This window comes from Mangifera indica, chromosome 13 (genome assembly GCF_011075055.1).
Source record: "Mangifera indica cultivar Alphonso chromosome 13, CATAS_Mindica_2.1, whole genome shotgun sequence".
Classification (NCBI taxonomy): Eukaryota; Viridiplantae; Streptophyta; class Magnoliopsida; order Sapindales; family Anacardiaceae; genus Mangifera; species Mangifera indica.
The window spans coordinates 13742421-13757478 of NC_058149.1; the positions used below are offsets into that span (position 1 = coordinate 13742421).

Below are 15058 nucleotides of genomic sequence, written 5' to 3' on the forward strand. Positions count from 1 at the left end.
AAATTTATACTTGTTAAACTCACTTTAAACTTAATTAATACTTGGTATTTAGTTATACATAATTAAATATTAATTTATTTTTAATTTAAAATTATATATTATTTAAATATAAAATTAAATACTTAAAATTGAGTGTAAGCATTTTACTTTAAAGTGATGGCTGATTATTAGTTTTAGTTATGTAAGTCTAAACGGGCCGAAAGAGTCCACGCTGAAGAGACTGATTGGGCCAGGCTTGTGTAGTTCAGTAATTAATGGATCACTAAAACTTCCAATTTGTACTACTTGTACTGAAACTTCTAAATCAAATAACACCAATCTAGTACTACTTCCATTATTCCCCTTTCTTCCTCTGCCTTATTGTACTGCATTCTAACTACCTGACTTTCATTCCGGACTTCTTTAAGTTTTAAATATACATACATATAAATATTTAATTATATTTTATATAATTTGATATTTAATTAATGTACTAATTATTCTCATTAATTTATTAATATGTTTGCATAAGTTTATCATGTATATATTAATTAATTGACCTTGAATTACATTATTTAAGTTTTTTAAAGCAACGGGTAAAATATGAATATGCCTGCTCTACTGTAAACCAATGTTCATAATAAAACGTCGAAATTAGGTACAAGTAAATAGCGACGAGGTGAAAGAAAATATTAAGTTGAAATTACAGGGAAAAGCATTCCTTGCTGCTACTTCCTCTAACACTAGTTTCTTTAACAACGGGGGCATTTTTAACAGTTTCCCATCTTCTTCGAGCAGATGGTCTTGGGAGATTCTCAGGCACAATCGTCTCTAGCGAATTCAGATGCCATGGCGGACACATTCTTTTATCACTCCATCTTGCAACCTTATTATTACTATAATTTCCTTGTTTTAAATCTGTAACTTTAATGGCTAATGGCAACCTCATGTCTTGGACAACAGCACTGCTTGCGTCTCCCAAACTTCCCACTTCTATTCCAATCATCATGCAGCAGCACGCCATGCCAACCGTACACTCCTTCCTCCACTTCTCAATCCCCATCGCGCCATGCCTGCATGCATACATAAATAAAAATATATATCAAGAAGTTGCAGAGCTAGCTAGAAGGAGATTGTTAATGGCTGATGAAATATTACCGTGGAAGTAGTTGAGCTGGTTTTGAAGGGAGAGAGGGGGGATTAGAGTTAGAGAGATTGAGACAGCAACTTGTTGCAAGAAGAGCCATTATGATTCTGATCTGATTCTGATTTTCGTTGTATCTCTTAGAAAAAAGGCTTTCTTTTTATGTGTGTATAAATATAGAGAGAGGAGAAGGTGGTTGGTCAGATTACGGTAGGTGATGTTGACGGTGAGGGGGACCTCAACGGTGGCCGTTTGTGAGTTGAAGCCTCCAATCAAGCCTCCAATCTGCTGTTGCTTGCCGCCTTTTGCCAGTCTTCCTCTTTGGGGAAACGTGTTGGAAATATCTTTCTGCCACCTCCAAAAACTTTTGAGCTGACTATTCAAAGAGATTTCTCTAATTTATTATCTAACGTTTTTCACAATTATTCAATTTCGTTCTATTTTTTAATTGTATTTTTTAATTAAATCACATGCTTGCAGTTATAATTACGTACTACCACGCAGGCTATGCCAAAATGACAATTTTTTTTTTAAGAAGTTGAAAATTTTTAATTTTTCACTTTACACCGATAATATTAATAAAATTAATTAATTTTTTAATAAATATATTAAAAAATAAAAATATTTTTATAATTTTAAATATTTGTTAAAAGATAAATAATGTTTTATTCTTAAATTTTATTAAATATATTTTTACTTCGTTTTGTAAAAAATTAAACTTTAAAACTTAAAACAATTGTCAAAATCAATCCAAAACAATTCATTCCTAATTTCAATATAAATTTGGGAGTGGTTGGATTTAAGGTTTGAATTTTTATTTTTTTCAATCGAATATAAGGGTCAACGTTAGAAATTTTTAAATTAGGAGAGAAAATGTAATTTTTTTTTTTGTATTTTATGAATATAAGTAATATTAATCCTATAATATTTATATTCACACATACAAGCACACCCACGCACATGCACGCACATGCGTATGCACATACATACATTGAGGTTGGTAAATAATGATATTGAAGAAAAATACAATAAATTATTAGAAAAAAAAAAAGAATCATTAATGAAGAAAAAATTAGTAGAATGACACTAACGTTATCTCAAACTAGCACCAAATTATCAAACTAAAGTTTCAACTCATATATAACGCATTAAACTAAATATAGATTTAAGTTTGAATTGACTGAGCTAAAACCACTCCTCATCATAATCACACCAGGGTAGATTCAAATCGAGATGAACTTAGGTTAGCTCAAGTTCAACTTGACTTAAAAGAGTCGTGCTCATACTCATACTCATGCTCGTTTTTGAGCTCAATAAACTTCATTCAAACTAGTTTGAGTTTGATTCAATTTAAGTAAAATTAAACTTAAATTCGACTATAGTATTAAGTTAAATATAGTTCAGTATTATAGTAAAGTCAAAATCGATAAAACGATGTCTTTTAAGTGTATTAAACAAAAAATATTGTTTTAACCAAATTTTTTCAAATTTATGAATTTATCAAATTAAATACCTTTTAATTTGAATTCAAGCTCAATATAAAATTCTTAAATTCAAACTCAAACTTACTTAAAGATGGACCCATATTGGGTTAAGACAAACCAAATTAGAAATAGAGTTTTACTTAAAGATGGGTCATATTGGGTTAAGACAAACCAAATTAGAAATAGAGTTTTAGCCTAATGGGCTCAAATCCAACCCAGATCACATACCAAATTAATTCAGCGGTCAAGAATAGTAGGTGAACCATTAAAAAAGGGCAAATCTATACTTTTATTAAATAATAATAAAAGAAATCCCATTTAATCTTTTCACAGAAAGCGTAAAAACGCAACCGTTTTTTACGAAGATCGACCAGTTAGATCTCTGCGTTCAGCAAAAAGCAGCACCCTCGTGTCAATCGCCCAAAATCTCTCTCATTCTGTAGATCACAGTGAGTTGCTACAGTTTGTTCTCTAAAACCCCAGTTTTTGTATCTCTATAAACCCTAAAAGTAAGATTTTCCGAAGCTAACATCCTCTGTTCGACCCCCAATGAATTGTACATTGTCAAAACCTAGAAAAGTTTTTTTTTTTTTTTTCCAAAACTGTTACTTGAATTTCCGTCGGTTACCGGCTGAGTCAAAATTTTGACTATCCGCCCTCGTAATTTCAGCCCAGAAGAGATCTTCTAAAAGCACCTTTTTTTAAAATTTATTGTGTTGATTTTAATCTGTGTCCGAGTTAACTCGCTGATCGACTCTGTGAGTCATATTTCTGAGTAATTTTTGAGGTGGAGGATGTTGATGTTGATGTTGATGCAACATGGAGGAAAGTGAAGGAATTGGTAGTGGAGAGAATGGGAGCTCAAGTGAGGGTCGCCCACCGAACCCTTTTACGGCGTCGTATCGCAAGTATTTGACCAATGATCCACTGGTGGCCCCCTGTAAGAAGTCCTTGATTCGTCATGCTTCTCTTGTAAGTCTCTACATTATCATTTATATTATTTTTTAATGGCTTTTGGAACTTTCCATACCTTTGTTCAATTGGTGGATGTGCTTGACTTGAGTTAACTCATGTGCTGTTGTTGATGTGATATAGTTCATATATGGAAACCATAAATTTTTTGTATGCAGAATTAAATAATTGAATTAGGCTTATTTAGACGAGTGATTTGGATATCAAAATAAAAAAAGCTCATTTTAGAATGGTCTTTTCTTTCTTTTTTGAGAAGAGGGGTGAACATTTGCGTTAAAAAAAAAAAAGCAGAATAATAATGACAAGGATTCCATAAGGTCAGGATTCTTTGATGAATTTCTATAAAAGAAGATGAGAATATTGTACTTGTTACCAATGAAATCTTATAAGATACAAGAATCTAGGAATTATTTGCTAGAGAGAATATGAGACCTGCCAGAAGAGACTAAAGAAGATTAAGTAAGAGAGGGAGAGGAGTGAGAATGAGAGATAGAGAGAGATAAAGGGCTTAACTTCATGTTGGGTTAAGCTAAAGATTATGATTTGCATTTAAGGTTGATCTGTACTTTAGCTGAGTGCCGGATGTCTGTTGTACGCATTACTTTTGGCTGTTTTAAACTGTTAACTTCATATATATGCTTATGAAGAATATTTCTATGATTTTAGCAAGTGAAGACAAAGACAGTGGATATTTCTGTTGAACCTGTAGTTGGTGAAGAAAATCATGAGACTGAGTTCATTCCAGTTGTCCGCTCTGGAGGGTATGCTAGCATTGGAATTCGCACAAGCATGGAAGATGTATTCTTATGTGTTGATAATTTTCTGTTTGATTATGGGCTGAAGAATTTTACAGAAGGTCCCAGTGCCTTTTATGGGGTATGTCTCTTGTAATATTCTTGTTGATGATTTTACATATTTGCTAATATTTTCTGGACTCAAGCATGCTGTGAATCTTCTTGGGAATTGAATATGGTATATTTTCTCGTTTTGCTGATACTCAGTACGAATTGGAGTATGATATGTAAAGACATTTCTATGATTGCATATTCTGCAATTTCAACATTGTCGTCTTTTTGGCTAACAGATGTTTGATGGACATGGTGGAAAGCATGCTGCTAACTTTGCCTGCGCCAATTTGCCGAGGTTTATTGTTGAGGATGAACTATTTCCAAAGGAAATTGAGAAGGTTGTTACTTCAGCTTTTCTACAAACTGATAATGCTTTTGCAAAAGCTTGCTCCTTGGATGCTACCCTTGCTTCTGGCACCACAGCATTGGCAGCTCTTGTTCTTGGGAGGTTAGTATATTGTCTACCAACCCCCCCCCAAAAAAAAAAACCCTGATTTATTTTTTGAAATTGTTGTTAATAGTCTTTTGAATTGAATATTTCTTTTGGTATCATTGTCTGATTTTATGTCTAACTCAAAGCTTGATTATGTATCTATATTTAATGATAGAAATACAATTACATATTTTATAATAAACACTAGATGTTGAAAATTCAATCGTTGATTTGAACTATCATTTAACTTTAATTGGTTTGATAGTGGAAGGTAAAGTCATTCTTTATATACAATCTAATATGGTTTTTGGTACTTCACAGTTTTATATAATCAAAATCTAGTTTTGTTTAGTACCAAGAGTCTTTATTCTTGTCCATTTTTGTGGTTGCAGGTCATTGGTGGTGGCAAATGCTGGAGATTGTCGTGCAGTGTTATGTCGTCGTGGTAAAGCAATTGAAATGTCAAGGGATCACAAACCAATCTGCATCAGTGAGAAAAAGCGAATTGAGGCATCTGGTGGATTTGTCTATGATGGTTATCTCAATGGGCAACTCAATGTGGCTCGTGCTTTAGGAGATTGGCACATGGAAGGAATGAAAAGTACAGATGGTGGGCCACTTAGTGCGGAACCCGAGTGTATGACTACGAAACTGACAGAGGAGGATGAATTCCTTGTCATAGCATGCGATGGGGTGTGGGATGTGTTTAGGAGCCAAAATGCTGTGGATTTCGCTCGGCGCAGGCTTCAGGAGCACAATGATCCAGTCAAGTGTAGCAGGGATCTTGTTGATGAGGCTTTGAAAAGAAAGAGTGGAGACAATTTAGCTGTAGTTGTGGTTTGCTTCCATTCCCAGCCTCCCCCAAACTTGGTTGCTCCCCGCACAAGAGTGCAAAGGAGCTTTTCTGCTGAGGGTTTGAGAGAGTTGCAAAACTGCTTGGACAGCTTAGGAAATTGAGATAATAGCGAATACTTCCTTTCCCTTTCTAATTTAATTTTAGTTCTAGAGAGAATCGAGTTCCAACTGTAACATATGCAGCGGCAATTTATCTTGTTCACGCCTTTCCTTAGGTACTTTTATTTACTGTTGTGTGAGTTTGCTTCCGTCAAATCAAAAACTTTTCATTTGAAAGCCATCGCATTCTTATTCCTCTTTCATTTCTTCATATATTTACATACAACCGACATAAATTACATAAATGAATCTGTAAGATGCTCTACTCATCATGACAAGCTGAACAGAAAAAGAGATTTACAATCTCCACATGAGAGACTGAGCCAGCTTAATCTAGCAGGCACTGCTTGGATTTTGTGGCATGTTTTGAAGTTGACAAGGGTCTTCATACAACTGAAAATAATAATGTTATGTGCACCTAATTTTAAGTATTTAATTAGGTATTTAAATGATATATTATTATATGATTTGGTGTTTAATCATATGATGATATTATTTGGATGTCTAATTGAATACTAAAAAAATGGGTGCACATGTTGATGACATTTTCATCTTTTCTGGAAGTTGAATGCCTTTATGGCAAAGGCAAAACAGAATCCAAAAACTAGAGTAAACCCCACCAATATAAGCCCAACTATACCCAGAAAGTCAGAGTCATATCCAAAGTAATTGGTCACAAAATCTTTCACCTTCTCACCAGTGTCTAATGAGTCTTCTATATCTCCAAACTGTGAAGTTACCAGACCATACAATGTATATGCCACAGGACAAATCCAGTAGTACCATCTCCACCACAATGGCATCCTCTGTTACAATACAAGTTTAGTTAAGGCTTTCTCTTGTAAATTTGAGGGTAGAAAGAAAAATTTAGAGATCAGTTAACTTACCGTGCGAGGAATGATGAATCCCGAAAAGAGATTCCACATTAAATAGAAGAAAGAAGATACTATGGCAGCAATGTTGTGATTAGGAGTAACAGCCACTGACATCATCCCATAAAATGTGAAGTATAAAAGTGTGAAGTACATGATGAAGAGATACCAGAAGAATTTGCTCGCTGTCCATTCAAACCCAAGCATGGCATATACTATAACTCCATATATAATTGACTGTACTAAAATGTGGGGAAGCTCTATCACAACCTGCAACACAATGACTTGAGTCACTGTGAGGGTAAAAAAAAAAAAAAAGATGAATTATATTTTGCAGAACAAGAAAGATAATATACCTGGCCGAAAGCATATGGTAAAGTTGAATACATTCCAGCCGCTCTTTCTCTGTAAAAGACCGTTCTTTCAATGGCCACAACCGGCTGCACCGACACTGCATTTTGTGCGCCGATGAAGAGTACAGCAGCATACATGGAGCCCATTGCATTGAAAACATCTTGTTGGCTTTTTCTGCAATGACAAAACATTTTTCCAGAATTAGGGACTAAAGGGCGAATTTTTGTTCTTTGAAATCTGTAATTTTCATTATTTTTCACCATACCTTTTGGAGCCAATATCCCAGAAAATTGTCCCAAACATCAAAGCGATAAAAGCTGTGAAAAAAAGTCTGACTGCAGTGTATGGTGGATTCCTCCAATATGACATATGCTGTTTCCACAAGCAAGCTATGCATTGTGTGAAGAAAGACTGTGAATATGTGGTTCCAAAGTGAAGATCTTTTGAACCTGGTGGAGGTGTACTTAATTCTTTGATCAATTCCTTGTTTCTCCTGCCATATTTATGATCAGATACTATATATAAATATACTCTGCAATATCATTGTAGCATTTTTTGATATTTTACAGGTATTATACCTGCATAATTCTGAGTTTTTGTAGATATCAGTGAAGTTGATTCCGAGAGCTGCTTCTTGGGCTGCTGTTGTAACCTCCAACATCCAAGTTGCAGGATTATGACCATCTCTAATCCTAGGCACTCCTTCAATTCCCTTGATGAATATAACGATCATTTATGTCAGTTGATGAAAATGAGAAACTTGTCAACTTCATTTATGTTTTAGCCTTACCTCAAAATACTTGATCAATAGAGAAGAATGGCGGCCTACTGGACCGACATATATCTCTTCGCCTCCTCGTTTCAATAGAAGTAGCTGCAGTGCAACATAAATATGAGTTCTGAATTCCTTGTAATCTATGATAAGCTAACTAGATTGTAAAGTCACGAAGATTGAAGAAGATAAATTACCTCATCAAAAGCATCAAAGATGTCAATACTTGGCTGGTGGATAGTGCAAAACACAGTCCTTCCTGTATCTACTGTGTTCCTCACTGTTCTCATTACTATTGCAGCTGCCCTGGCATCAAGGCCAGAAGTTGGCTCATCCATGAATATTATTGATGGGTTGGCGACAAGTTCCACCGCAATGGTCAGCCTCTTTCTCTGCTCGGTTGAAAGCCCGTTCACACCAGGCAATCCGACAAGCGCTTCCCTTAGTGGATTCAGCTCCACAAGCTCCATGACTTCCTCAATAAACATCTACAAAGTATCATTTCAAAGTCCTGTCAACAATCTGATATTCTCTAAGATCAACAAAGAGAAGAAAGTTGATCAATATATAACAATACCTTTCTGGTATCAGAATTGACCTCAGGAAGCAACCGAAGCCAGGCAGAATAAAGCAAGGACTCATAGACAGTAACATGAGGAGAATGAATATCAGTTTGCTCGCAATATCCTGATATGCGAGCAAATGTTTCTTGCTTTTTCGGGTACCCAGATATTGTAATTCTACCAGAGATATACCCACCTGTTTTCCTTCCAGAAAGCACATCCATGAGAGTGGTCTTGCCAGCCCCACTAACACCCATGAGAGCTGTGAGCACACCTGGCCTAAAAGCCCCACTCACCCCCTTCAAAAGCTCTAACCGATCCTCGGGAATACCTTGAACTTTCATTTCCTGTACCACAATTCAAAGCTCTCATTATGATTTAGATTTAATGATTTGCATCATTCCTTTTAAGTAGTGCATTTTAGTGTACCTGTGGCATGTCTACCGCATATCTGATTTCATCAAAAGCAATCGAATGAGGTTCAAAAGGAAGAGTCATTCCTCGCCTTCTGTTCTGCTCTTGTCCAGAAAAGCTTCCCACTCTTGCAGATAGGGTCTTAGATGACACACTTCTTCGACTTTCATTTCTTCTTTCTGCACAATTATCATCAGACTTAATTAATGTTAAAGCAACTTTAGTTGCTACAGTGTTTATAAATTATTGTCTCAATGGCTCACCGGTAGAGACTTTTCCCCTCTGTGATAGCTCCTGGGAGTCCCCTTCTTTGCTATTGCATTTCTCATCAAAGGCCTCTTTGGTTAGTATTGCCTGAGGCTTTCCAAATGCTGCAGCAAAAAACTCCAATTAATTTTAAGAATTTTAACTCCCTACGTTCTAAAACTCATAGAGTACTTACGATTAAGATATTGTAAAGCCACTGTAAAAAGGAAGTTGAATAGAAATACATATCCAATGCAAGCTCCTACTCCAATCCAATACCAATATGCTTGTGGGAAGAGCCCACGACTTTTCAGGACCTGAACTCCCAATGGTTCTGTCGAATTCGGAGGAATCTACAACACAGGATTATGAAAAGAATCAGCTTTCATTCTTCAAATTCTGAAACTTCTGTACTATAAAGAAGAAATTTATCCTTACATGACTCCAACTCTTCCCCAGAAATTCATTCACAGCTATACCATTCTGTCCATACATCATTGGCGAGAACCAGTAACCCCACAACCACCATTTCTTTACATTAGCTGATGCAATTTAACAAAGTTTCCACTGTCAGAGTTTTATCAAGAAATTGAAAAGGCTTAAGATTTTAGGCTCTAAAGAATGATTGTTTCACCTCTTGATAAGACAAAGCCACCCAAAACCATGACTGCTAGTAAAGCAAATGAGCCAAATGTGTTTGCAACAATTATGTTCCTTCCGACTGCCCCAATAAATCGAAATAGCGCAGACGCCATCTGGTTGACACATACGAGTATTAAGTACTGCCTGAAAAACCTGTCAAATGGAAAATTTCTTCAAGTTATGAAACCCCAGAAAACTGAGACTGGAATTTTGAACATGAGCTTTCGTTTTATTCACCTTTGAACATTTGGATCATAGCCTATAACGTAGTAAGTTGTGAACACCCAAACCCCAACTTCGACAAAAGTGATTGGGATCTTAAGGATCCATGTGGGCAATGAGTACGCCCATGAAGGATAAAAAAGAAGGTCCCTTTGCTTGTAAAAGACGGGAAGTTTCATTATAGTCATGGCAAGCTCTGAGAATCCGTTAAACATAATCATAACCATGGTGAAAAACAGAGATCCCAGAAAAACTCCACCGTCTGTCACTGTATCTTTGTGCATCTCAGTCCGTAGAAATAGTGTCATGGTTATTATAGCCGCCAACGTGAGCTGAAAATGGAGAAGTAAAAGTAAATTGTGATGCTTTAATTTCAGGAATTTTTTTCCTGGTAAAGTGATTATAAATGCTACTCACCTGAAACATTTTGAAAATGTAGACAAATGAGTTTCTCTTCATAAGCAAATATTCTCTTGAGATGCAAGCTTTCAACAATTCTTTCTTGCTGCAGCCATATTTCTCCTTTGTTAAGGCAGAAGGGTGACTTTTGGACTTGTCAAATGGAGTAGCAAGCTCATCACCCAGTTTTCGACCAATATGAAATGATTGAAAAGCTTCAGCAAATTCCTGAGACGTCACAAAGCTATAAGGCTCATCTTTGTTTGCCCAGTACTGCTCTTGATCTTTCCTCGAAGTCACCTGAAAATGGCATACATGTATCAGCATGAATTTCAAAAACACTACTTGTAATAGAATTTTCAGACTTACTTCTTGTAAAAAGTCTGCAACTCCTTTCCTCTCCGGGCACTTGAAGCCCATGTATTCAAAGAATTCTAGTACATTTTCTCGGGGACCTTGATACACAATATGCCCATCAGAGAGAAGAATTATGTCATCAAATAATTCATATGTTTCTGGTGCTGGTTGCAGAAGAGAAATAAGAGCAGTTCCATTGAATATATGAATAGACTGTCTAAGTGAATTCACAATTTGGAATGTTGTCGAACTGTCCAAACCAGTTGATATCTCATCCATGAAAAGTGCTCTTGCAGGTCCAACCAGCATTTCCCCTATACCAATAATAAAAAATAAGAGGTTATCTTGATAGTTTAATAGTTGATAGACTATTTAATTAATTTTGCCTTATCCTCTTATTTTTCCATATTTTCTCGATATAAGAGTTGTCTAATGATGTTTTGAGAAATTTCATGTTAAATTATCATGAATTCTATTAAGTTTCACCTGTTGTTACACGTTTCTTTTCTCCACCGGAGATGCCTCTTATCATTTCATCTCCCACCATGGTGTCAGCACATATTTCAAGTCCCAAAATCTGCAAAATTATTAAGACAAATAACTGTAAATACGCCAATTGCCTCTTTATTTGCTTGCAAAATTTTAAACTGGACTATGAATTGGCACCTTGAGAACATAATCTGTGACTACATTGGTCTCTTGTCCTTCTAGAGATACTGCCTGCAAAATTAGTTAGCCATTAATAAAAATGAAAATAGACTATTGACATTCTATAGGTGCCATTTTTCTAAAGAAAGTCTCACTCGCCTTCATGTAAAGATCAATATCAGGATCTGGTTTGATATTTGCAGCCTTTTCTCTTCTTGATAATTCTGCCAACAGCTCTGCAAATCAACAAAATATGATAAATCAATGATTTTTCATCTAGCTAGAGCCAAAAATATAAACTATCACATTATTCAATCACAAATTAACACTTTAGTTTATATAGATAAGTTTGTACTATTTATTTATACATATAATTTTATTCAGTTCAATTTACTGACCATAACGGGGACCAACCCCTTGACATCTTGCTGAGAAAGCTAGCGTCTCTCTCACTGTCATTTCTCCAATATGCAGATCATACTGACTTATGTAAGCTGAGGTTCTCTGTGGTACAAACTCTTTCATCCCATGTCCATTATATGTAACTCTCCCTGAAAACTGAATTTTCGGAAGTAACCATTTTAGAATGAAGGTTAAAAATCGCATGAAGCAGATAAACAAGTGCATAGTTTCCCTACTTTCAACTCTTTTCCAAGTTTTCCAGCCAAAGTCAATAGTAATGTGGTCTTTCCAGAGCTTGGAGGGCCTAGAAGCAATGCCATTCTGCAAAAGTGAAATCAGTTAACTTAGAATGAAATCTTATCGAAATTTGCTTCATATTTCTCAGAGAATTCATCGCTTTTAACCTGTGAGGTTTGATGATTCCACTGACATTATGAAGAATTGGTAATGGCTTCTTTCTACTTGGAAGCATGTGAAGACAATTCAAGCAACCCTGTGAAACATAAAGAAAATCTCCTGTTTAATTCACAAGAAAAATCTGCCCGTAAAAGACTGCAAGATGATCCTTTAATGTGAATTACCTCCAACGTATTAACCATGGAGTTGAAGAGAGTAGGCAAAGCTCTACTTCCAATATAAGCTTCGGCTTCAACATTTATCTGCTCAAACCGGACTTCAATGGTAGGAATATCAAGCCCAACTCTGCGTTTTCAAATTTGAAATTTAACAAATTATTAAAAAAAATAAATGTACTCCATAGATTGAAGCTCTATTTACCTATCAATGCGTTCCTTGAGCTTCAACAAGAACTTTTCATTATCTTCTTCAGCAATTTTGACAAGCCTCTCAATCAGATTCCTTCTCTCAATAAACCCAAGGCTTTTGATGTCAATCTCCCTAGATTGGCCCTCAGCTTCAGTTAGTATGCCTCTCTGTATACGTAAATACGTTGGCAGTTTCTCAATGGCTGCCCATTTCAAAGCTTCTTCATCATCTTCTGGTTCTCCTTGAGAAGACCTTGTAAAAGCTTCCAGGGTGCTGTTCCTCCATATGTTTGAACTGCTGAGTCTAGAAGATCCCCCACTCTCCATTTTGTTCCCCTCCTCCAGGCAAGACACAAAATTTCCTCTAACTTGCTTACATATATATGTGTATATATATATATACACACACAGATATAACAATTTTTTACTCTTTAATATAATTTCAATAAATAATAATGGTGTTGATGTAAGTGCATATATCATCACATTAGGTCCACAAAATCATCCAGAAGAAGATGATGTAGTGGCATTTATGAAAGCAACTTGAAGAGTGAAAATCCATGAAAGTTAATTAAACCTGTAACTTAGTAAAGCAAAAATGAAGAAATTTATAATCTTCCCATCTACCTTCTGCATATGAACGCAACCAGCTGCCGACTCAAATAATTTATAATACACAATCCGCGAATAAAGAAAAGGGAAAGATTCTGCAGAGAGAGAAATGAAGAAAGAATAATATATACAAACAAGCATTCTGCAGGGAAGTAAGCCATTGTTAACTGCTTAACACTCCCATACAATCTTCCATAATACCCTAATATGCGGCAAGCACGTGCATGCTTGCTAATGCTACCATCCATTTTACGTATTTCTAGCAATCATCAAATCGACTCTCTTAGATTTTAACCATCATGTCGTTGTAATTAGCTTAATTATAATTAATTTGTCATGGGAACTAGACGGAGTCCTTCCAGAACAAGTCCTTGCCAGAAGGTTTTGTGTTACAAGAAGAGGATGAGGGTGTGAAAAAGACATAAATATATTTCATCAAAACTTGTTTTTCTTTTGTCTTTATGGGGACCTGGATTCTCTTTTTCCTCAAATTGGTGATTCCAATTCTAGAAAGGGTAATTTGAATTTAGGAAGCGTTAATTTCAAAAGATAAATTTACATTTGAACAAATATATCAAATATTATCTCGTTTGATGATAAATTTAATCGAATAGAACAGATAAAATTTGTTATACGGAGTGACATGTTGTAATACTGAAAAAGAAAAAGAATTGTAAGTATGAAACAAAGTTCAATAAACTAAAATTATTTTCATTCAAACTGTGCCAAAATAAGATTGGAGCAAATACACCCAGCAAACAATTTGGAATAGGTAAATGAAGAAAAGACGAAATGGGCAGTAAATGTTGTTCGTGGAATCTTGTTGGAGAAAAATTCTGCCCTGTGATTAAGAAAAAACAAAAATTGTTCCATTGTTACGTCTCACATCAATAACCCACTTCCGAATTCTGACTTAATATTTTAAAAGCTTGTTCGAGTCAACGGGCCGTTTTAAAATTGGCCAAAGGACTATTTCCCACCCAAGGTATGCTGTAATCTCAGTTTTCACCTTTTATCTTTGATAATATCAAATACCCACCCATAAGCAGTTAAAATTAACGGAACCCTAACCCCTAAAAATATTTTCTCTTTTTCATCCCCTAACCTCTAAAAATAAACCATTTCCCCCTAGGCCAAGTTTTAAAAAATAGCATTCCCCCCTTCTCCCGACGAAGCTTTTCTTCTTTCCAGGCCAGATCTCGACCGACCGTCGCTCCAAAGGAGGCAAGGGAGACCGCTGGAGCATGGTGATGCCTCTGGAAAGCTTCGTCGTTGGCGATGGAGCCGATTCTGTGTCGGAGATTGCCTAAGGGGGGGGGGGGAATGCTATTTTTCAAAACTTGGCCTAGGGGGAAATGGTTTGTTTTTAGGGGTTAGGGGGCAAAAAAGAGATAAAATTTTGATTTATTTTTAATATTATAGATAAAATAATGATTTTACCCTTACCACCGTTAATTTTAACTATTTATAGGGGAGTATTTGGTATTATCAAAGATAAAGGATGGAAACTTGAGATTGCAGCATACCTTGGGTGGGAAATAGTCCTTTGGCCTTTAAAATTTAAGGCATCAAGTTCATTTGACTTTTTGTTCAAAGGTCGATGTGTTTAGAGGGAGAGCATATTCTGCAAAGAAAAAAACAGAAAACCAAATCGGATCAAATCATGAACTTAAGAGGAATAATAAAATTAGACGTAACAAATTTTGATGATTGACCTAAATGATTATAAAATTAATAGAATATTCAAATTTTTAAAATAAAGATTTAAATTTAAATTTTTATAATATTTTAGTAATAGATTTAGTTATTATACTTCAAGTTTATTTTTTTAACAAATACAGATAAAATCTCTTGTTAGTAATAATAAAATTTTAAATATTTAATTAAATATTTAAATGATATATCAATACATGATTAGAGCATATTCTAGAGGGGAGTTTAATTTGGAAAGCAGCATCATTTTGTATGCAAATTTTA

At 35.3% G+C, this 15058-nt stretch overlaps 3 protein-coding genes across 8 annotated transcripts; 1 reads left to right on the plus strand and 2 right to left on the minus strand.

Moving 5' to 3' along the window:
- Positions 1-598: 598 nt before the first annotated feature.
- LOC123195162 lies at positions 599-1404 on the minus strand. The gene is made up of 2 exons (XM_044608791.1): positions 1138-1404; positions 599-1052 (listed from the first exon to the last, which is right to left on the minus strand). Exons 1-2 carry the CDS (start codon positions 1224-1226, stop codon positions 683-685), a joined length of 459 nt encoding a protein of 152 aa, XP_044464726.1. The 5' UTR covers positions 1227-1404; the 3' UTR covers positions 599-682.
- A 1520-nt stretch (positions 1405-2924) lies between these two features.
- LOC123195076 (probable protein phosphatase 2C 22) lies at positions 2925-5995 on the plus strand. The gene is made up of 4 exons (XM_044608666.1): positions 2925-3579; positions 4246-4455; positions 4664-4875; positions 5253-5995. Exons 1-4 carry the CDS (start codon positions 3427-3429, stop codon positions 5815-5817), a joined length of 1140 nt encoding a protein of 379 aa, XP_044464601.1. The 5' UTR covers positions 2925-3426; the 3' UTR covers positions 5818-5995.
- Positions 5996-6286: 291 nt separating this feature from the next.
- On the minus strand, positions 6287-12319 carry LOC123195075 (pleiotropic drug resistance protein 1-like). Of its 6 annotated transcripts, none has more exons than XM_044608665.1 (23): positions 12287-12319; positions 12110-12198; positions 11942-12026; positions 11702-11861; positions 11459-11539; positions 11322-11371; positions 11142-11232; positions 10668-10969; positions 10317-10598; positions 9915-10231; positions 9670-9830; positions 9474-9577; positions 9232-9388; positions 9082-9160; positions 8805-8964; positions 8390-8722; positions 8010-8300; positions 7831-7914; positions 7619-7752; positions 7306-7533; positions 7043-7214; positions 6702-6956; positions 6287-6620 (listed from the first exon to the last, which is right to left on the minus strand). In XM_044608665.1, exons 1-23 carry the CDS (start codon positions 12302-12304, stop codon positions 6363-6365), a joined length of 3891 nt encoding a protein of 1296 aa, XP_044464600.1. In that variant the 5' UTR covers positions 12305-12319; the 3' UTR covers positions 6287-6362. The 6 variants fall into 6 exon arrangements, with proteins under 6 accessions (XP_044464600.1, XP_044464596.1, XP_044464598.1 ...); XM_044608661.1 differs by having other exon boundaries at positions 8805-8968; positions 9053-9160; XM_044608663.1 differs by having other exon boundaries at positions 8805-8943; positions 9049-9160.
- Positions 12320-15058: the final 2739 nt, after the last annotated feature.